Source organism: Equus przewalskii, chromosome 9, assembly GCF_037783145.1.
Source record: "Equus przewalskii isolate Varuska chromosome 9, EquPr2, whole genome shotgun sequence".
In the NCBI taxonomy this organism is placed as follows: Eukaryota; Metazoa; Chordata; class Mammalia; order Perissodactyla; family Equidae; genus Equus; species Equus przewalskii.
The window spans coordinates 52,241,008-52,265,204 of NC_091839.1; the positions used below are offsets into that span (position 1 = coordinate 52,241,008).

The following is a 24,197-nucleotide window of genomic DNA, read 5'->3' on the forward strand; positions in this document are numbered from 1 at the left end:
CAGAACTTCGTTGTGGGTTTATTCTGTACTAACTCCCAGTCTAATGCAGATAAAAATGTATGAGTTATTGGGTTCCTTAAAACTGGAGTTGATAGTGGAAATGCTGACAAATCCTTATTACAGATGCCAGTGGAATGAAGTGCCTTTACCTCCAGCAAATGCTGATGTGGAGATTTAAGACTCTATGAGAAATCAGTAAAGTTGCCCAGGAGAGTTTTATCATATTATTCATTGAACTCAGTATGTGGTACAGTAATTGCTTCTGGTACCATTTTTCTTTTCTTACACAAGGTTATTATTTATCCTTGTGCTGTGTGCAACAGAGAAAGAGAGTCTAAAGGAGAGTCGTAACTCGATGTAAACTATCTTGTGACACAGTGTAGCTGGCGATAGGAATCACAGCTGTAAAGCTGTGTCTTACTTATCAGAATTAAATATGGGAAGAATGACATTTGACATTGTTGAGATCCCTACTAAAAAGATACACTCAGACCACATAATTTTTTCTAGCGATATGAAAACCTATTTAAAATATATATATCTAAAAATAGACTTTTTAATCTCCCAGGGAAAAACAAATTTATTTGCCTGTGACAGAAGTTTTCTTATTAGCTCAGAGGTGAAGGAAACCAAATTAATAGGTATTATGGTTAATACAAAAAGCTGGGTTAATGAGATTTAAATAGCATAATAATTTTTTAAATTTGTGCTCTACGTGTGTACCTTGTGCACATATATCCCTCACATGCCTCATACATTCTTCAGTAATCACTAGCTTTCATTATATTTTTTACTAATATTCAAGTGAGTTTGTATGAAAGATATACCATAAATATTTTGGAAAAAAATTAAAATAGAGACAATGATGATTTAATAGTGTAAATAGGGAAAAAAATCATTTATTAGACACTCATATATTGCTACCTAAATCCAATGGGCTTAAAATATGCTATTTTTCACAAATTCTGTACTTTTATGTTAAAAACATATTCTTATGCAGAAAGAAGATAATTTTTGATGTAGATAATGAATTTTCTGGATTATATATTTACTTCTTTTCTGCAAATATTGTTTTGATTGCGTTTTTCAACCAATAAATGTATTACCATTTTGCATTGATTGAAAAAATAATAATAAAACCATACAATGCATATTAAGTTATCTAATGAGCTATGTGCCCTTATGAATTCACGTGGAGTTTGGACATGATCATTAGGAACCATTTAATGTGGGAAGCATCATGCGGTGGTGAGTGGTCCAGCAGTCTGACTACCTGGGTTGTATACTGGCTGTTGACATCGGGCTAAATACTTCTCATCCCTGCTCTCAGTTCCTTCATTTGTAAAATATAAATAATGTTACTGACCTCACATGGTCGTAATGAGGAATAAATGAGTTCATCCAAGGAAAGCACTCAGAAGAGCGCCTGGCACAAAGTAAGTGCTTGGGAAATATTAGCGCTATTACTTAGTGCATGGAGATTGACAAATGGTCAATCGTTGTGACTTTTAAGTAAAAAATATACATAGATTTATTTATAATTCAGAAACTGACTGAAGCCAAAGTATGAAGTTGATAGAGTTAATCTATTGTACAAACATGCTTCTTTTGGTTACCACTCCACCAGCCCCAAATTTTCAGGCTGTTCTCTTCTCTGCAGGGGAACATGGTGTGTTCTTCTCAAATCCCTAACCCTGCTCTGCCCATGGGTTAGGGACCCATTTGTTACCACCATACCTGAACCCCATAGGGAAAGTTACCTGTCTTATAATTTTTTTCTTCAAGTTCAAGTTCACTTGGCTTCCTCAATTGACCGGAGCAATCCATTTCCATTCAATTTATTACAGCAGTCATTTTATTTGTAAGTCTGTTATGTGCCTGTTGATATTTGGTGCTTTTGATGCAAATTTAAGTAACTGTCTTGCCATATAAATTACTCAACTCTAGTTCAGAAGATATATATGTAAATCAGCACTCACTACTCAACATAATAAATATTAGTAGTAAAAAGCATTCAGAAGTTGTTTTTGGAAACCAGAGAAGGAGACACTTGACTATGCCTGAATTATGAATGCCCAGCACAGGAAAGCTGGTGAGCTGAAGGGCTTCCTCCTTTTCCATGGTAATAAGGGCATTTAAACTGTGATCTGTGGAAACGTGTTCTCTAACTTAAAAGACTAGCAGGCCAGGAAGAGTAGAGAGGAAAATGGGTATAACAACTCTGAGGATGGAAGAGTACTATATGTGTCACATCCCTAGTATTCTGTGTACCTCTGAGGAATATATTTTATATGTGATCACATAGTACCAAAAAATTAGACAGGATCCTAACAGTCCTTTTGCCTTATGGTAAGCCCAAATATCTAGCTTTGAATTTAGTTACAGGTTAATTTCTGATTCCTATGCATTTGACCTAATTCCATTGAAAAAACCAGCATATATGAATTTTCCACGAGTGATTTTATGGTATAGAAAACAACATAACATAGTAGGAAAAGTATGTATCTTAGAATTTGGAAAAGAGAGTTTAATTCTCTTCTTCATTCCTTCTTAACTGATCGTTATCTCTTCTTAGTTATGTGACCGGGGAAAATTATTTAACCTCTCTGAAAAATGACAACTGTAAAATAGTCCTAATAGAACTCCATTGAAGCATATGAAAATATGCTCAACATCATATGTCCTTGGGGAATTGTGAATTAAAGCCACAATGGAAAATCAGTACACATCTATTAGAATGGCCAAAATCCAGAACACTGACAACACCACATGCTGGCCAGGATGAGGAGCAACAAGAACTCTCATTCATTGCTGGTGGGAAGACAACATGGTATAGCCAGTTTGGAAGACAGTTTGGGATTTCTTACGAAACCAAACATACTCTTGCCATATGATCTAACAATCGAATACCTTGGTATTTATACAAATGAGTTGAAACTTATATCTGTACAAAACCTGCACATGGATGTTTATAGCAGCTTTATTCGTAATTGGCAAAACTTGGAAGAAACCGAGATGTCCTTCAGTAGTGAATAGATAAATAAACTGTGGTACATCCAGATAATAGAATGTTATTCAGCACCAACAAGAAATGAGCTGTCCAGCCATAAAAAGACATGGGAGAACCTTAAATGCATATACTAAGTGAAAGAAGCCAATCTGAAAAGGCTACATACTGTATGAATCCAATTATATGACATTCTGGAAAAGAGAAAACTGTAGAGACAATAAAAAAGATAAGTGGTTGCCAAGGTTAAAGTGGAGAGAGGGATGAATAGGCAGAGCACAGAGGAATTTTAGGGCAGTGACACTATTCTCTATGATACTACAATAGTGGACTGCAACATGTCATTATATATTTGTCAAAACCCACAAAAAGCCCAACAGCAAGAGTGAAGGCAAATGTAAACTACGGACTTTGAGTATTAATGATGTGTCAGTGTAGATTCATCAGAAATAATAAATGTACCACTCTGGTGGGGGATGTTGATAGTGGGGTAGATCAGGCATGTGTAGGGGCAGAGGGTAAGGGGAACTCTCTGTACTTTCCACTCAATTTTACTATGAACCTGAAACTAAAAATAAAGTGTATTAAAAATAAAGTGTATTAAAAGTCCATTGAGGGGCTGCCCCTGTTGCATAGTGGTTAAGTTTGTACACTCTGCTTTGACAGCTAGGGATTCGTGGGTTCAGATCCCAGGCATGGGCATACACACTGCTCATCAAGCCATGCTGTGGTGGTGTCCCACATACAAAATACGGAAAGACTGGCACAGATGTTAGCTCAATGACAATCTTCCTCAAGCATGAAGAGGGAAATTGGCAATAGATGTTAGTTCAAGGCCCATCTTCCCCACCAAAAAAAAGTCCATTGAAAATTATTGGTAAGCTAAAATAATGAAATAATATTATAAGCTGGTATTTATCAGGTTCCTTTTATTTAATTCTCAAAATGACTTTAAAATCTTGTTAAATTCACTTAGAGATGAAAATATTGAGTCAGAGAATTCACTAATTTATCAATCATTTATTCAGTTAATATTTACTTAGTACCTATTATGTGCTAGTCATTGTCTTAGGCACAAGAGATACTATAATGAGTCAATATGGATATTATAATTCCAGGGGAGAGAGACAAACAAAAAGCAAGTAAGCCAACAAATAAATCAAATAATTGAAGATTAATGAACTATTATGAGAAAAGAAATAAAGTCCTGAGATAGAGAATAATAGGATTTTCTTTAGATAAGGAGCCCAGGAAAGGTTTCACATTTAATTTGAGCCTTAAAGGAAGTAAGGAACCTCACCATTTGAAGGGCAATATAGACAGATGGTACAATATGTTACAAGGCTCTGAGGCAAAAAATAGCTTGGTACTCGAGAAACCTCCGTTCCGTTCTGAAAAGAAGAAATTTAGAATTTCAAGAGAAGATGAAGTTGGAGAGGGGAAGGTAGAGTGTAAGCCATTATGATACTTTATTCATTTAGCACATGTGTTTTCAGCACCAAACTAGTTGCCAGTCATTTTTATAGATGCTGAGATATATTAATGGACATAACCTTCAATGTCTCTACACTGATGAGTTTATATTCTGATAGAGGAAGAAAGAAACACACACACCAATACATACATACATACATTCACACATATATATTTCAGATTGGGATTAATGCTATGAGGAAAACAAAGCAAGGCAAAACAATGGAGAATAACATAGAAGGGACAGATAATTTATATACAGTGTGTTTTGTCTGGAGAATTGATACTTGAACAGAGACCTGGATGATGAGAATGAAATAGCCATGTGAAGATCTTAGGAAAACCCTCCCAGTCAGAAAGGCAGGAAGGGAAGGCAATACAAAGACCTCAAGTCAAGAATGAGTTTGGCAAGTTTGAGGACCAGAAGGAAAACCAATGTGTCTGGAATATAATGAAAGAGAGGAATGAGAAGCTAAGTTCAGAGAGGAAAGTGGACAGGGTCTTAAAGGTCAGAGTGAGCAGCTTTGCTTTTATTCTAGTTTTAGTGAAGAGCCACTGTTGGGGTTCAAGGAGATGCATGATAAAATAATATTTAATTTTTGAAAGATCACTATGACTTTCTATAGAACATGGACCGTAGGAACACGTAAATGAAAAGGAGAGGTAGGAGGCTACTCAGGAATCCAGATGAGAAACACAGATCGCATGAAACATGATGGTAGCCAGAATGATGGAAAGAAATTGATAGGTTCAAGATATGTTTTGACGGAATCACTTGCAGGATTTCCAAAGGATAGGACAGAGAGTGAGTGATTCCATGGCTTTTGACTTGATCGATTTTGTGAATACTGGAGCCATTTACCAAGATAAGAATAGCGAACAGTGGTAGAACAACAGGTTTCAAGGGTCGTGACAGGGAATTTGAATGTTATTCTAAAGGCATTGGCAATCTATTGGATGGTTTGAAGTAGTGGGGGGGGGGTATAATCCAATGTATTCTTTAAGAAGATCATTTTTGTTGCTCTATAGTGAGTGAGCTAAAAGAAAGGGAAGCAAGGATAATGTCTTAAGTAACTGGGTAGATAATGGTGCCATTTTCTGAAAGCAGAGAAAAGGTGTACAAGTTTTGGGGGGAATAAGAATTCCATGTGGGAATTAAAGGATGTAAGATGCCTGTGAGACATTAAGTGGTGCTAACAACTGCTGCTAGATATGTGCCCGAGGCTCACTTGGAGGGGTCTGGGTCAGATATATATATAGTTTGGAGTCATCAGCATAAAGATGTTATTGAATTTGATGGGTGTGTGTAAAATTATTTAGGGATAAATTTTAAGAAAAGAAGGGGAGAGGGGCCATAGCCAACTCTTAAGGGTCATTGACATTTAGAATAAGGCAGAAAAGAAATAGTGGCAAAGATCCTGCGAGGGTGTTCTCGTTGTGGTAGACGGGAAGCCAAGGGAGATTGGTGGCAAAGGCAAGGAGGGGAGTGTTAAAAAAAAAAAAGATCATGAGGAATAGTTAATCGTGTTAAGTGAACCTGAGAGGCTGCGTAGAAAGAGAACAGAACCATGTCTATTGGATTCAGTGAACTGGAGATAGTCAAGGGAGTTAAGTGGAGTGAGAGTAGAATGGATGGACTAGCAAATGGGACATGAATAAATTAAAGTAGCATGTGTAGACAACTCTTTCTAGATAGTTGTCTATGAAGACAAACAGAAAAATTAGGCTATGGCAGAAGGGGGTTGTGAGATAAAGGACAGGTTATTGGAACAAGTACATATATGTTGAAACTAATTCTATATAAAGGCACAGATGGCTTATGAAGGAGAGGGAAGATGATTCAGTTAATACATCTTGGAGCAAGTAAAAGGTGATGAGAATGTGCTATATATCTCCCTTTTTGTCCCTCCAGATCCATTCTCCACTCTTCTTCACCCTATTCTCTGTCCCAGGAGCTGACCTGTATAGATTATATCAATAAACTCCTGTAACCTCTGGCTTTTTGAATGATTTCCTAGCAGGAAATTGAAGAAAGAGAGGAAAGTAAAGTCATGGTTTCTATTCCCATGGATCCCTCCTGTGGTTGCCTTAGATTGGCTGTATTTCTCAACTGAAGATCACTACTCTGCTCAAAGAGGCATCCTGTTTGCCACTGACCCTGACTAATACAAGAATCAGAACATAAGTCTAGGGATTGGTCCGATAAGCAGAGTGATCTTCCATAGCAGTAGACAAAGGGAAGAGAAAATGAGTACAGATAAGTGGGTTTGATGGGGCTTGTGGTAGCAAGGTAAAGGCATCACATGTGATTGCTTTTACTTTCTTACTGAGCTACTCAACTAGGAGTTACCGTGGGAAGATGTGAGTATAAAGAAAAATGGATGAAATGTTCATCTCATAGAGTTGGAAATACATCCTACCATAAAACATTTGAGGGTATTAATTTTAAGTGGAGACAATTAGCAATGTTCCACTCTTTAGGAGTAGCCACGGAGAAGACAAAAAAATCATGTGACACATGGTTTTTGTGAGGCTGAATACCCCAGCGGAAGAGGGGTGAAGGACTTGAAAATGCATATAGTATAGAAATTATATTAATGGACTATGGGATCTAGGTCAGATATTGAAGTGAGGTCAGGAGGGGGTTGTTGGATAGTGGGAAAGTGTGGGGGTAACTGGATTAGAGGTCTTTATGGGACTGAAGAATTGTAGGCACAGGTGTGATTGAACAATGAGCTGGATGAATGGGCTATTAGAAATTCCAGTACAGAAGTAGATCATTTTGTGACAAATGCAGAGTGCAGTTTTGATCATGGGAGAGGGTGGCTAAATTCCAATGAGGGAAAGGATTTGGCAATGAGCAGGTAAAATGTTTGAGACCGATCATGTTGGATGTTTTATCTAGGTAGATTTTGAATACATAGAAATGTCAATAGGAGTTGGAAAAGATGTACGTCATTATATCTTGATTTCTGTGTAGACTACATCATGTTCACCACCCAAAGACTAATTTCCATCCATCAGTGTACGTGTATGCCCTGTCACCTCTTTCCCCTCCCCCTCCCCCTTCCCCTCTGGTACCACCAATCTAATCTCTGTATCTATGTGTTTGTTTGTCGTTTTTATGTTCTACTTATGAGTGAGATCATATGGTATTTGACATTCTCCATCTGACTTATTTCACTTAGCATAATACCCTCAAGGTCCATCTATGTTGTCACAAATGGCAAGACTTCATCATTTTTTATAGCTGAGTAGTATTCCATTGTGTATATATACCACATCTTCTCTATCCAGTCATCCTTTGATGGACACTTAGATTGTCTCCAAGTCTTGGCTATTGTGAATAATGTTGCAGTGACCATAGGGGTGCATGTATCTTTACATATTCTTGTTTTTTGGATAAATACATGACAGTGGAATAGCTGGATCATATGGAAGTTCTATTCTTAATTTTTTCATGCATCTCTATAGTGTTCTCCATAGTGGCTGCACCACGTTACATTGTGTATGAGAATTCCTTTTTCTCCACATCCTCTCCAACACTTATTTCTTGTCTTGTTGATTATAGCCATTCTGATATGTGTGAGGTGATATCTCATTGTAGTTTTGATTTGCATTTCCCTAATAGTGATATTGAACACCTTTTCATGTGCCTGTTGGCCATCTGTATATCTTCTTTGGAAACATGTCTATTCAGATCTTTTGCCCGTTTTTTAATTGGGCTCTTTCTTTGTTGTTGAGATGTATGAATTCTTTATATATTTTGGATATTAACCTTTTATCAGATATATGGTTTGCAAATATCTTCTCCCAATTGTTAGATTGTCTTTTTGTTTTGTTGATGTTTTTCTTTGCTGTGTAGAAGGTTTTTAGTTTGGTGTAGTCCCATTTGTTGTTTTATATGTTGTAAATCAATGTTAACCTCAATGTAAAAAAAAAATTGCAGCTAAAAAAGGAAGCTTTATAGTAATATTAATACAACAAATTAAATTTAGTTTGAAAACAAGAAAAAAAAGAGTTGGAAAAGAGAGAAAATTGTCATCCAGTAGTTAAAAACTTGAAAAGTAAAGGCTTCCCTTCCCATGTAGTAAATCTTCTGATTCATATTTCATTGAATGACAGCAAATATAAAGAGAGTCTGGTGCAGTAGGGTGGCATGAACCTCAGAGAAGCAGAGATTATCACAGAAGTCAGGGGAAGAAATATTCTGTGGCAGCAATGAGGGGTAGGGAAGACACCTAATGTGTCTGTGTTTAAGAGATGTGGAGGTGACACTGAAGATAGTCTCTGTGACAGAGAGCTGAAGGAGAAGTGTGTCTTCAGGGTATAGTCCAGTAAAGCAGGGAGGTGGAAGGGGCATTCCAGAAATTACGTGAAGATGTAGAACAATGTGCTGATCTCTGCACAGGATTTATTTAGCACAGTGGAGCATCAAAATGAAAGGAAAATGGTCAGGTTAGAGTGTGCATGAAATTGTAGAGGGATATGCCAGGTCAACAGGGATGGGAAGGAAGATGGACTTAGTCTTTTTTCTGAGATGAGTATGGGCAAGCTCCCACATTATAGTCATGCATTGCTTAATGACAGGAATACTGTCTGAGAAATGTGTTGTTAGGCAATATCATCATTGTGTGAGCATCATAGGGTGTACCTACACAAACCTAGATGGTAAAGTCTGCTACAGACCTAGGCAGTGTGGCACTAATCTTATGGGACCACTGTTGCATATTCAGTCCGTTGTTGACCAAAACATCATTATACAGCGCAGGACTGTACTGTCATGTCCAAAACTCTAGGTATGATGGCCCTCATGGAATGACTGTTGTTCTCCAGGGGTTGCAAAGAGGATCATTGCATTCCTGGATAGACTGGCACGGCAGCCTCCTAAGATTTTTCACTTTGTTGTGTCTTTCTCTAAGAGAGCAGCTTCCAGAGGCTTTGCCCATGGTCAAATAGTAAGTAGTAGAGTCAGTTGAACCCTAGTTTATTTACAGCATAGTCTGCTGTACCCTGATCTACCTGTTCCCGATAAAATATGCTAATGCATGGATTCTCTTGGCACTTAGTTAAACATACAAATTATTAATAGGGACTGCTTTGCAGAGCCTTACAGGATTTGGCTTCTCACTTTCTTTTCAGTCTCGTCTCATTCAACTAATTCCCTCACTTACTGGATGTGCCTTCAGTCATATTGATGGCTGCTGTCCTCTTTCTGGAACACTCCAGTGTCATTTTGGTCTAGGGCTTTTTACTTGCTGTGTCCTTGGCCTGAAATGCTCTTCTTTCAGATTTTCAAACGGCTAGATTGCTTCTCATCTTTTAGGTTCTACCTCATCTCTCATCTCCTCAGAGAAGACTTCCAGGCATATGATTCAATTTTGTCTTATTTTTCCTTCGTCTTGCCAAGGACCTTGTGGTTTTTCTGTATCTTATTGTCCTATTTTATGTTTTTGCACCATTTATCAACATCTGAAGTTATATGTTCTATTTGTTTAGACATTTATTATTGGTTTCCTCCTCTATATTATGAACTTCATGACTCAGGATTTCTCTTTTATATAGAGAAGGGCTGGCTTATAGTAGGTGTTCCATAAAATGTTAGATGAATGCATAAGTACTTGATAAGTGTTAGTTTCTTTTTCTATATTCTAAAGTAAGCTACTACTTTTTCTCCTATAATTAAGTATAGTAGTTGTAATTTTCATGGTTGTTAGGACAAATTGTGATAATATATATAAAAGTCCCTACTGCAGTTCTTAGCACATGGTAGGAAATTAGGCAATGATTTTTTTCATTCTTTCATCAATAGATCCCACTGAAACAGTATGCTAGATATTGATTAAATAGTCTAATTCAAATTGGGGTATTGTAATTATATCTTATGTATTATACATTGTATCACAAATATCACATTAAATAGTATTTATTATATATATTATATCTCTAAGATGTATATTCTCTTATGAGGCACAAATATTCTCAAAGTAATCTGCCTTCTTAGTATTTCAAACTATATTAATTACAATTAGAAGAAAATAAAATTGACTGCTGTCCTAAATTAACGTGACATTTTCTATCTTCTAAGGAAAGTATAATTCTGATAATAAGTTTCGTGACTAACTAATACCTCCTACCTTCATGTTCACTGTTTCCAGGAAGAACCCTATGTCCTGTTTAAGAAGTCTGACAAACCCCTTTATGGGAATGATCGATTTGAGGGCTATTGCATTGACCTCCTCAGAGAATTGTCTACAATTCTTGGTTTTACATATGAAATTAGACTTGTGGAGGACGGGAAATATGGAGCCCAGGATGATGCCAATGGACAATGGAATGGAATGGTCCGTGAGCTAATTGATCATGTAAGTCCCTCTTCTCATTATGTATTACATTTGGAAGATGGCTAAAAGATTTACTTTTTAAAAATTTTTGATGCGGGGCTGGCGCCGTGGCTGAATGGTTAAGTTCGCGCACTCCACTGCAGGCGGCCCAGTGTTTCGTTGGTTCGAATCCTGGGCGCGGACATGGCACTGCTTGTCAAACCACGCTGAGGCAGCGTTCCACATACCACAACTAGACCCACAATGAAGAATACACAACTATGTACTGGGGGGCTTTGGGGAGAAAAAGGAAAAAATTAAAATCTTTAAAAAAAAAATTTTTGATGGTTAGGGATTAATAATGTCAAAGAGCAGTAATATATTTCAAATATGAATTTCCTTCAATAATTTTATTCAAAGTATATATTATTTTTGTTATTAAATATATAGAATTTAAGAGGGAAGTATAGTTCTATTAGAGAGAGAAGTCTGTCTTAAATTAACTTGTGTTTAAGTGATTTAATATCTTGAAATATTTGGTCTTAATCTGCAAATTAGACTGTAGTTTCCCAACAATGAATTTCTTATTCACTTATATTATGCTAACCTTCTAATCAATAGAGAGAATGAGTGACATAAACTCTAAATTTCTTTATAAAAATTTTCTATACTGGGATAAGAAACTTCTTATCTTTAGAGAGGAGATAAATCTATATGTAAAAAGCATGGAATAAGATGCTATATAAAATAAAGCAAGAATATTAAGCATATGGAAGTAGGAGGATAGAAATTTTATTTTATTTTTGTAATTGAATAGCCAGGCATTCCTTTTCATCCAGGAAACGATTATCTCATAATTCCTCAGTTGATTATGTCAATTAATTCATTTCTTTGAAATAAGCTCTTATTTTTTAAGTATTATAACAATGTATTTGACTTTGTTTTTTGTAACATTTAAGTTTATTTTGTCATTTTCCATAATATTAAGGCATGTAGTTATTGCTAAGAATTTTATAAAATAATAAAAATAATTTTCTTTTAAAAAACATTGTGAACTGTACCCTAAGTAAAAATTCTTACCTATGGAAGTAGAAATATAGGTAATTTTCAAAGCATTTTGAAAGTACTTTATTGTTATTAATTACAAAGTTCCTTATTAAGAAGGAAATAAGAGATTTCTATCTATCTATCTATCTATCTATCTATCAAGAAAGAAATATCAGTCCTTGGTTAGAAGCAGAATAATAACACAAACTATCATGTTTTAAATTTCTTTTTCTTCAAATTTTCAATATATTTCTTTTAATGATTGGGAATTTTCTCAATAAGATCCTTAAGTTTTAGACTTGATTATTTCTCACAAATTCTGCTTAAATGGTACATTTATATTTTAACTTTGTAAAATCCTTTATAAAATGAAAATATTGGAATATATATATATATGATTTAGAATCAAACATAAAACCTTAAACTTTATGTTAGTTTCTCTTAATATAGCAGTAACTATCAGAAACCTAACTCAAGCTGCTTTAAGCAAAAATGATACTTTATTGGTTTACATCTTTGTGAAGTCCAAAGGTGATGTGGCTGGATTTAAAGTATCAAGATTTAGTCTCTGGTCTTTTGCCCCAATTTAGTCTTTGCTTCCCTGTATTTGTTTTACTCTTAGATACATGCCTCCCAAGAGGTGGCAAGAACAATTGCTGCCAGCAATTCTAGATTAACCATCCAGGTAGAAATATAGCACCTGTACCCTATAATTTCATCAATAAACCCTAAATTTGGTTTCATTGGCCTGACCTAGGTCATAAACTAAATCCTGAACCAATTATCCTATTCCGAGAGAAGTGGTGTTCTCATTGGATATCCTGGGGCATATACTCACTCAAGAAACTAGGGGGTGGAGTCAGCCCCTTCAAAACCTCATAGATTTAAAGTGGGGGAATTGTGGGTTTTCAAAGGAAAATCAGGGTGTTTATACTTGAAGAAAGTGGAATGGATGCTGCACAGACCAATACAATGGATATTCACTGTAGAATCTTTGGATAAGTAGCTTATGTTAGGCTTTTATTTTAGTCAGAACACAAGAATTTTAGATCACCAATGCCTTTATGTATATATTTGTCTTAGGTGCTTAGTTAATGTTCTTTTTATTAAGCGTTTGGGGTTCAAAATTGATTAAAAGTTTTAGATTCCTTTTTGATTTCCTATCTGTATATTTCTTCAAGGAAATTATAGAGTAGAAAATGAAGGTTAGGAAATAATGATTTAGAACTACGGCATAAAAGATGACGGCACACCAAAAGAAGGCGTAGTAAAGGAGTGTTACAATTTGATATTAATTTCTCAAAAAATATTTTTGGTATTGAGTTGAGACCACTGATGAGGTCTTCAAGTTATTTAATCATTTTATTGTTCTTGATGCCATACCTGTCACTTCACCTTTTATTTTCCCTGACTACAGTGCTGTCCTGTCCTAGTATGTATACTCTTTCTTCCTGTCCCATGTTGTTGGGCTGGCCTTGGTTTTTAATGTTTAGCATGAGTCATATCAAAAGAGTGATGATTATAGTCAGGTATTTTTCTTTGTACAGCCTCAACTTAGTTTGCATGCTCATGAATATGCTAATTTCAGTGTAAAGTAACAATTTGCTGATAATCAGATCAACACCCTAAACTTTTCCCTCTCCTTACTTTCCTCGGAAAGATTACCCTCTCTCATAGCTTGATTATCATTCTCATATGGAAATTCCACCATTCAACATCTTCAGCCCCAAGCCTTGACCCATGTGTCTAACTACCTCTGGTATATTTTCCACTTAAATGCCTCATAAACACTTCAAAAGCAGCGTGTTTCCTGCTGAATTTATTATTTATCTCTCCTGAAGCTGTTCCTTCTGAAGAGTTTCCTTTATCAGTACATGACACGACAATTCAGTAGAGCTCCCAAGCCAAAAATTTAGTAGTCATTTCTGAATTTTTTATTGAACGTATTTCTTAAGTAATTCTGAAAGCTGCCCACTTGTCTCCATCTCCACTGTCACTTGGAATAATATTCCAATATGAGGGTCTTTCCCTTCTAATCCACTATCTATATGTATCATTCAGCTAGAGTCTTGTTTCAGTAGGAGAAATCTGATCATACCCTTCTTTTGCATAAAATCTTTCAGGAGTTTCCATTGTCCTAAGGATACAGGACCAACTATATAACATATTTACAAGCCCTTCCACATTTGGTTATTGTTCGTCTCCTATGGAAGTCTTCTTTTTGACCCTCCAGATCTGCTCTCAGACCTCCTCCCCCTGCTTTCTGAGTTGGGAGTTTGTCCTTTACAGAGCAAATCAACAGGGCAACAGGATCCAAGGCAGCAGGAGAGTGAGGTCAGGATATTTCCTTTCCTCCTTGCTGCCTGAGACGTTGCCTTGGGTTGGTTTGCGTCCCTACATTGAATGTCACAGTTTCTCATAACGATGCCTGCTCTATGCAAATCCCTCTCCTGTTGTCAGTTCCAATTTACACCCTACATAGCTTTTTTTTCTTTGAACCTTAGGGGTGGTTGCAGCTTGGCTGCTACTAGCCTTGGGTTGCTGCACCATCCCTTAAAATTTCCTACACCAGTGGTTCTCAACATATGTTCCACAGACCTGCAGAATCAGTATCACTTTCGAACTTGTTAGAAATGCAAATTTGCAGGGCCTACTTTAGACCTACTGGATCTGAAATTCTGGGGTAGATCACAGCAATCTCTATTTTAACAAGCCCTACTGGTGATTCTGATGTTCCCTGAAGTTTGAGAATGAATTAGTCCCTTTGTAAATAAATCCTGTTCAGTTATCATCATTTGAGGGTGCCATCGCATTTCTGTTGAGACGCTAACTGGCACGCTTTTCTATATTTTCATCTATTCCACTCTCTCCAGCCATATCCATGTGGATTTTTATCAGTCTTCTTCTCCTTTGCCTCCTGGTTAGTTCTCTGTCTGCAGCACTCTCCGCGACCCCCACCCAGCTCATTTCATCTGAATTACTTCTACTTAGCTTCAGAAACTCTTCCCTGATGAGGCTTCCCACCCCACCCCGGGAGGCCCACCTGCTACGAGTTTCCATACTACTCTTCGTGTATAACACGTATCACACTTTATTTTAATTATCAGCTTAATATCTATCCTACTTACTTGAATGTAAGTTATACGGTAGTTTATAATATCAATCAGGACTATTTCAGTTGCAAATGTAAGAAACATGGCTAAAAATAGCCTACACAAATATATATTTTTTAAAAAGCCCCACATTACTAAAAACATCGAGTAGTGGTTTTCACTTCAAATATAGTTGGATCCAAGGTCTTAAAATATGCTATTAATGCGTGGCCTCTCTCTGCCTTGTTATCTCTCGGCTTTACTCTCTTCTCTGTAGGTTTTATTCTTAAGCAATTTCTTTCCACATGGTAACAGAAGAGGCACATGGTGGCTCTAGGCCAGTGGTTCTCAACTGGAGACAGTTTTTTCCTCAAGAGACTTTTGGCAATGTTGGGAGACATTTTTTATTGTCACAATTTAGGGAAAGGGGGAGATGCTGCTACTGCCATCTAGGGGTAGAGGCTAGAGATGCACAAGATAGCTCCTCACAACAGAGAATTATTTTGCCCAATGTCAATCGTGCTGAAGTTGGGAAACTCTGCCCTATGCTTACCTGGCTTTTAGAATCCTCCTTTTGAAAGACATAGAGGTCTACTTTTGCCAAACTTTCTGCAAAATCCATGGCGGGTGCTGGGGAGTGGGGGAGGGGTGTCAGCTGGACCAACTTGGACCATCTGCCCATCTGTTGTCTAGTCCATAAGACTGGGATTGCAGAGGTGGTAATCTAAATGACCAGACCTGGGTCGTGTGTCCACAACTGGAACTGTGGGATAGAGTCAGCCCCATCTGAATTGTGCTACTTGTAATTTTTATGTGGACTTAGGTGCAGAGACAACTATTTATTTTATTCCAGCTATATGCCAGACCATTTTCTATATTTTCTAGGTTTAGTAGAAGGGAAATAACCGTTCAGAGACTATATGACAGTGCTCTGATGGGGAAATATAATTAAAAACAAAATCTCCTCCCAACCGAGAATGTCTCTCCACGAAGGTAGAAGACCAAGAAATAATTTTATTATTGAATAAGCAATAAACCAGAATGTGATACACACTACAGTCAGTTTGCTAAGAGATTGCAAAGACAGAAAGAAATTTTATCCTTTTATATATAACCAAGCAGATGCAACCCACTACATACATGTATTCAAGATAAACAGTAACTAGTCCTCAAGAAGACTTGAAAGCACCATTTATCATACATAGTTCATACCACAGTCATTTGGTAATTAGGGCGATCTTCTGTGCTAGCTAATTGACTTTATCCAATGGAAAAATAATCTTTTTGACAACAAATAGGTTTTAGGCACCCATCCACCAAGGTTAGGCTTCTACCTTCCCACAGAAACTTGGAGATGGAGTGCTATCTTCCTTGGTGATTCCGTTTCAAAGAGATACTTCCCAGACCCTTAGGAAGGGCATTCCTGGGTTGGAAAACTGTCAAAAGGCTTAACAACTTTTTAAAGATTTATATACATTTTGAAGAGAGAGGTAAAAGACTTACAATTAGAAGTTTTCTAAAATAAATGATGTAAGAAAAGAGGAGGGAGTCTCTTCCTTTATTTTCCACAGGGAGAACTGAGTCTCTTATTTTTAATTTGTATTTGCCCTTACAGTTGCAAGTCTGTTATTTTAGTAACAGTTGGTTTTACCACCTTCTCCATTCTTCCTTCTCAAGAGGACACTCGATGTATAGGGTTTGGTATGATCTCTCAAATTTATTATAATCTAACCAGGGACCGTTCTTGGTGGTGCAATATGAAGTTACAACTTCAAAAAGATATTAGGAGAAAGGGTTCCCCGAGGCATTGTTAGTCCTTGAAAAATGACGTCTTCCCCTCTGAAAACACCTTCCTCCCCTATCATCTCCAGAGCAGAGCTGCACAACATGGTGTGCTAGTAAGTACTTGGTAAGACAGATGTGGCTTCAAATCCTAATTCTTCTATTACATAGTTTTATGCTTTGGGCACATCGCCTGAAACTCTTTGAGCCTTAGTTTCTCAAAAATAAAATAGAAGGCCAGACCTGGTAGCCTAGTGGATAAGTTCAGTGCACTTCGTTTTTGTGGCCCAGGTTCCGTTCCTGGGCACAGACCTACCTACTCTGTTAGTGGCCATGCTGTGCTGGCGGCCCACATACTAAAAAATGGAGGAAGATTGGCACAGATGTTATCTCAGGGTGAATCTTCCTCAGCAAAAAAATAAATAAATAAATAAAATAGAGATAATGATAGCATATTAATAATTAGGAATGATATATATAAATTTCCTAATGCAGTGCCTGACATATAGTAGATAATAGAGACATAACTAATATGATCAAACTTTGTGTCTTCTTACTTATTCTTTCCATTATAGTGTTAATGAATATTCTCGTTGAGACTGAAAAGTAAAACATTTAGACACTATTACAGTGAGAAAGATGTAGGGATTATGGTTGCTATTGATATTAATTTTGAATCGAATCATAGTCAGTAAAATTAGTGTTAAGTTTTAATGCAAAGTTTATCTATTGAAACCTTTGGTATTCAAATATCTCAGTGGTTTCTTACCTAAATGACCTATGTCTTGTGAATGGTAGTTTTATATTAGAATTAATTAAACATAGGGAAGAATTAATAGACAATAAAGTCACTATTAAATGAGCAGTAGGTAAGATAAATGGGAAAAACGATGTTTAGGAGACCAGCAAAGCAGGGACGCTCATTTTGGTTTTTTTGAAAATTACTATTTAACTTTTTTAAATCAAAGAAATGATTATAGAAAAAATTAAAATGTTTTTGGACCTCCTTAAATTTATTTTATGATTTGGTATTGTGTCAAATTAGAGTTATATATAAGACTGAAAGTGAAGAGATTTATTTTCCTCGCTTAAATCCTTAAAAAACTTAATCCAACACTTCTCAAATAATTATTTTTAAATAAAGATTGCCCACAACCACCCATGATGATTGGTGACCTGGGCCATTCTATTTGAAGTTTGTCGCGTAGCTTTAAAAGTTGATAGCTTTTGTGAATCATCAAACTGATTAAAATCTAAATCAGGACACTCTTTTGCCCTATCGATTCACTGCATCCGAACTCCTCTGTATTGTGGTTTATGCTTGGCAGTGTGCATTTGCTTCAAATATAGTGAAAATAACCGGGAGACACAAATAATAAAATTGCAGAAGTGTTCAGCATTCAAGAATATTTATTGAAGGTATGACACAAATTTTTGACAACAAATGTTTAATTCAAGTACCACGCTCCTTAGAAAATATGTTACATATTTTCCAAATGCTTTTAATTCTTATGCTGCCTTTCAAGGGCCCCAATGAAAGCATCAAGGAGCAAGTAAAAAAATAAACAGTGCCATATTTCTTCTTGAAATTAAAGCATCATTATTTGTTGTATAATATTTTATGAAATATTCTATCGATTTTTTCCTTCTTAAAAGCAAGCTTAGCTACTGAACCTGACATAGTAGAGATGAGTACACAGAAATTTGCTAATGCAACCATCATATTAAGTCGGGCATAAATTTCACTTGTAGCTTTGGGTTGTGTATTCCTTATGGCTAATAACTCACTTATGGGCTCATGAGACAACAATTGTGAGTATGTTATTCATAAAGCCAACTTGAGTTATTCATAAGCATGAGAGAAAATACCTAAGCTGCAATAAGCTAGCAAAACGTATTATTATGGGACTGCTAAAAGGAGACAAGGGCAGTTAAATTACTTTCAAATCTCTGGTGATGTTTGCCTTGGCAGTGGAAAACTTCAGGAAGATTTATGGTTGTAGACATCCATACATAAGTTAATAAAGCAATGTGCAAAGTCTGTTGTATGTGCAAATTAAAAATAGACCTCAGATCTGTCTCTACCTTCCCGTTTTGCATCCGCCAATCTAGTAGAAACTCTTGCCACCTCGTTGTGTCTTTATTGTGTATTTCCTGCCTCTTCTTTAGGAATCAACCTATACATTATAGTCAGATTCTTATCTAATCACCAATGTCTCCTCAAAACTTTCCCACTCAAAGCATTGCAGAGATACCAAAAGGTTGCAGCATAAAATTTCAAGTACTCACCTTTAAGCTCTCTCACCTTGTCACCTATTTAAAGTCCACCTCCAGGGCTCCGTGTTAGGACCCTACTCCATAGGGCTTTTCCTGACCACATCATTCCTTTAATGAGCCCACTTTTTGGAACACTTGTGGAACTACTACTTCTGGTCCTCCATCACAACTTCCCTTGTTACTTGAAATTCTTTATCCTTTCACCCTTCACATAGAAAAAGCTTCAGCTGGAGGCAAATTTCAGCATGCTCTTCAGCCAGTGCTCTGCTGGGCCTTCTCTGACCTAGCGTCAAAATGCTGATAAAATGTGTAAGGGGATACTGTGTACTCATAGCTGAAGATCTACGGTTACTTCATATCTGTGGAAATTTGGGTGCTATCTATCATCTATCTATCGATCCATCTATTTATGCTGTACAGCCTTGGGAAAGTTATTTAGTCTGTCTTCAAGGCAGTTTTATTATATGTACAATGGGAATAATGATACTTACCTCACAGACTGATGGTGTGGATTAAATGTTAAGGCCCAAGCGTGGAGCAGTACTGTAGGCATTTTTAACTTCGTCAAATTCATCAATGGGATGGCAGAGATGGGGGATAGATGGGTGAGAGACAGGGAAGGGGAGAAGGACAGTGACAGGAAGAAAGAACAGTTTAAGTGCTGGAAAGTGATGCTGAGTCCACTGTAGGTCTCATGACTTACTGTGTGAAAAGCTCCTGCGCAGGTGGATACTCTCATGTATAGAGATACAGATTTAAAAAAAAAACAAACTAACCCTAGTCAAAAAACCACTACTTAACCTGGTGTGCAACTATAAAAGCTGAATTCAGTTCTCTGACTGGGCTGTTTAAGGAATTTTCAAATCATATTTGAGAAGCTGACTCTAGTTTAGGACATGAATGCATGCCCAAGTCTTAGTGTGTTGCCTGGCAAATAGGAAACACTCAAGATAAGTAGTTATTGTTATTATTATTATTATTATGACTGTTACTGTTACTATATCCAAAAGGGTACCAAATGTTCTCTTTTGTGTTGCTTTATCTTGGCTATTAAACACTATGAGCTAGTTTACCAGATTACTGTTGAACCATGATTATAATATATTTAAAACAAATAATTGGCTATATGTGTGAAGTAATGTTGTCAAAGAAAAAGGGCAATCTTTTTATGATTACAACTAAAAAAGGGAGAGATTTTTAAGGCCAAATTTTCAGTCCCTTTACCTCATTAGAATTGCATACAGCAGACTATGAGAAGTGTCTTTTTAAAAGTAGCATTTAAAGCTTAGCTCTTTTAGAGATGCCAAAGAACTTTATAACTTCTTTGTGCTTAAAGAGACTTGTGTTTTAGTCTCATTAACCATTTGTGGTCGCTAAGAGAGTGTATTGGTCAATAAAAGCATTTATTCTTTTTAATGAGGCTCCTTTTTATGTCTTCAAGTGTGGTTGACATTTTAAAAGCAAATACACAAAAACTTGATCATTTGACAGATTTTTTTAAAAAAAGACAGAATGAGGAAGAAATTCGGCTTCAGTTTATAAAGTAGCTATGACAAAGTGGGAAGTCTGTTGGGATCTAATTGACTGGTATTTTACATTGTTTTTAAGAAGACCGGTGATGCTGTGGTTTCCCAGCTATTACTGAAAATACTAGAATGCTTCCCAGCAGGCTGCCTTAGCATTGCAATTGGTATTTAACACTATCAAGCCTTTCATGATCATAAATGAACCTTAGAGGACCTCACTATACTTTGCTTTTGCCTCCTGATTGCTCTTTTATTATATTCTAGGGAGGAAATCAAATATTTGTTTTTCAGGGAACTTAAAAAGGCCCCAGGTATTATCACAAAAATGGAAAGGCTAAATCAAACAGCAATTTCTACTAAACGGGAACTGACTTACACCAGGGCTTTGATTTTTGATAGCATGTTGTCTCAATTTTTCACTCTGGTGGAAGCATTCTTGCATCTTCAGTAACAAACATTAAAGAGTAGTAATGTTATTTTTTAATTTTAAGAAAAATAACTAAAAGATAGAAGTGGGAATTTATTTATAATTTCTTGTGACCCAAAAATGACAACTGTTAACATTTGTTTCTTTTGCTTTAAGTTTCTCTTTTAATATAAGAGTTATAAAACATTGTAGATAATGTTGAAGTGCTTCACTCAGCATAAAATGTCTCAATTCAGTAATTTTCCAAATCAACCCAAAGGATAAAATTACATTTCCCTCATCTCTCTCTGCATGTAACCGCTATCGTTGTATATAAAATATTACATAAAATGAAAGTAGAAATATAAATTAAGGGCAAGTATATTCTGGGAGGAATTGCCTACACATACAGATCCAAAATCTAGAATTACTTGGATTCAATAATAAAAAATTGGGGGGCCTGCCCGGTGGCACAGCAGTTAAGTTCACATGTTCCGCTTCTCGGCGGCCTGGGGTTCACTGGTTCGGGTCCTGAGTGGGAACTGGCGCCACTTGGCACACCATGCTGTGGTGGGCGTCCCCCGTATAAAGTAGAGGAAGATGGGCATGGATGTTAGCTCAGGGCCAGTCTTCCTCAGCAAAAAGAGGAGGATTGACAGTAGTTAGCTCAGGGCTAATCTTCCTCAAAAAAAAAAAGTTTGATTCGGAGAGTGAATTTAAAGTGACACTATTGAAGCAATGGGCTGGAAAATGTGTTTATCTGTGGTATATAGAACATCTGTGTTTTATTAAATAATAAACACTGATTTGCATCTATTATTACCAGAAAAGCAGAATAAATGTAACTGAAAACAGATATAAACAAATGTGGCTTCTTTTTAAAGTGACATTTTATTTAGAACTTAAAAAAAATATTAAACAAAAACAAAGCAAAGTCCTAAGCAGAAACTAAAAAAATTTAAAAAGGAAAACCATAGCATGAATTTTCTTAACAGGACAAATATTATTTCTTTGTTAACTGTGACTGGATTTTCCTATTACATTAAATTATGTGAAGTTGCTTTTCAAAGTAAAATTGAATAATGAAATAATACAATTACTAAAATAAGATATCGTCATGATATCCCTATATGGAAGTAAAATTCAGTATTATTAATTCAGCATTTTGTGCCTGTCACAATTTTAGGCATTGAAGATATAAAGATAAATATGAATCCTAGATGAGATAGGCACAAATAATTTCTACATACTTCAGATAATGACATAATCAGAGATATTCTCAAGATATTTTGGGAAACCTCAAGGATATGTATCTAATCCTGTCTGAGAGGAAAAGGATCAGGGAAGTCTTTAAGCTTGAATTATAAGAAAATGACAGATGCCTTTTCCAATATACTACTTTTAGTGTTGCAGTTAGCTTAATTTCAGAGGGTAGTTCTACCTGAAGGATGTTATTTTATATAACTTCATACATGACTAAAATACCGAACTACAACTTGGTCAAGTTCGTTTAAATATATTGAAAAAACAATTCAACTTAGGATAAACTCTGATCTGAATCAGAAAACTTTTTTAAAATTTATTTTATTACTTATTTATTTTTATTGAGATAACATTGATTTATAACAGAAAACTTTTAAAGAGAGGATTAACAGAGTAAAAAAGGTTTCCACATCTCTTTTTCTGATAGATTTATTATTTTTATTTTTATTTTTTTGAGGAAGATTAGCCCTGAGCTAACTGCTGCCAATCCTCCTCTTTTTGCTGAGGAAGACTGGCCCTGAGCTAACATCCATGCCCATCTTCCTCTACTTTATATGTGGGACGCCTACCACATACCACGTTCTGAAGTGGAACGTGCACACTTAACCGCTGTGCCACTGGGCTGGCCCCTGATAGATTTATTTTTATTAATTTATTATTTACTTTTATTATTTACTTTATTAATTTTATTAATTAGGAACAATCTATTAATCTATTAAGAATGTATTTGTTTGGCGATATGGAATTATACTAACATTAACCACTGTTGTTTTATGTCAAAATCGTGTGTTTTCACCCATATAATTTCCTGATCATTTCTAATTACAGTTTAAGGTGTTTTGCCTCCTTTAGGGCATTCAGTTTGCTAAAGATATAGCCACAGAACCGGAGTTTATTTTTTACATATTTAATTATGATTATATTTCTGATCAAGTTTTTTCTTAAACATTCTCCAACGTGGATCATTGGAGGATCAGAGATATTGCCTGTGGGATTTATTCAAGCACAAATTCATTTACTTGTTTACATGACAATATTTAGTTTACTATTAGGCAAGATAAAACTATCTTTTATGTCCTTATATTTTCTTCTCTATGGAAATGATTAATTTTGATACCTGTAATATGCTAAACTCTCTTTGTTTACTGTACATTATCTTTTAAAGCAACATGTAGATTAAAAAATATTCTCTCTAATGTCACTTTCTATGTTTCATTACGTGTGATTTCAGGCTTTTCTCCTAGTTAGACTATAAGCTCTGGGAGAAACTCTGTCTCTAGGACTCAGCACCATGCCTAACACATAAGAGACACTTAATGAGGGTTTGTTAAATAAATTAATCCTATTTTTCCATCCATGCCATTTTGGCCAACTCCACTTACACAACTACTTACAATAGGAATACACCTCAAGTGAAATTCCCAAACCATCATATTCTATCTACTACTGTACATGCCTTGTCTCATCTATGCAGATGTCAGTGTCTTGATTGAAGCAGGAATGACTTCATGTTCTTCTTGATATCTCCCACAACACCTAGCACAGGGTCTCACATGTGGTGGAGATGGTCAATGAATGTCTGTAGAATAAATGGATGAATATAAATTGTCCACCTAGTTTCTTCTCCTCTCCATACTAGGGAAGTGCAATAAACTTGATAATACACCTGTGATTACTCTAAACCATAGCTATGATATTGTCACAGATTCGTTCTGAAAAAAGTAAAATCGGAGATTGTTGAACTTATTAGAAATTAAAATTTTAAAGTGGAGAAATGAGTCACAGTCGTGGAATAATAGGTAAAGGCATTCTGAAGCACTTTGATATCCCAAATGTGGACTCATAGGAGAGTCATTTTCAAATGTTTCATAAACAGATACTGTCAGCTATATCAGACAATACACAGCAAAGTAATAGGAGTTCATGAGTCATGGAAAACACTCAGAATAAGACCTTCAGACAAAGTAGCTTTGCCCTTAAATTCCGCCCAAAATAATAGGT

At 36.0% G+C, this 24,197-nt stretch overlaps 1 protein-coding gene across 7 annotated transcripts in view; it reads left to right on the top strand.

Annotated features, from left to right (window-relative positions):
* Positions 1–24,197, top strand: part of GRIK2 (glutamate ionotropic receptor kainate type subunit 2) — a 632,212-nt gene that overhangs the window by 419,570 nt on the left and 188,445 nt on the right. For all 7 annotated transcript variants that reach the window (XR_011522008.1, XR_011522007.1, XM_070556749.1 and 4 more), the window contains exon 11: positions 10,639–10,845. Coding sequence is in view for 5 of the 7 variants with exons in the window: in XM_070556749.1 (XP_070412850.1) it covers positions 10,639–10,845 (207 nt within the window). In the remaining 2 variants the exon portion in view is untranslated. The remainder of the gene's footprint in view (positions 1–10,638; positions 10,846–24,197) is intronic.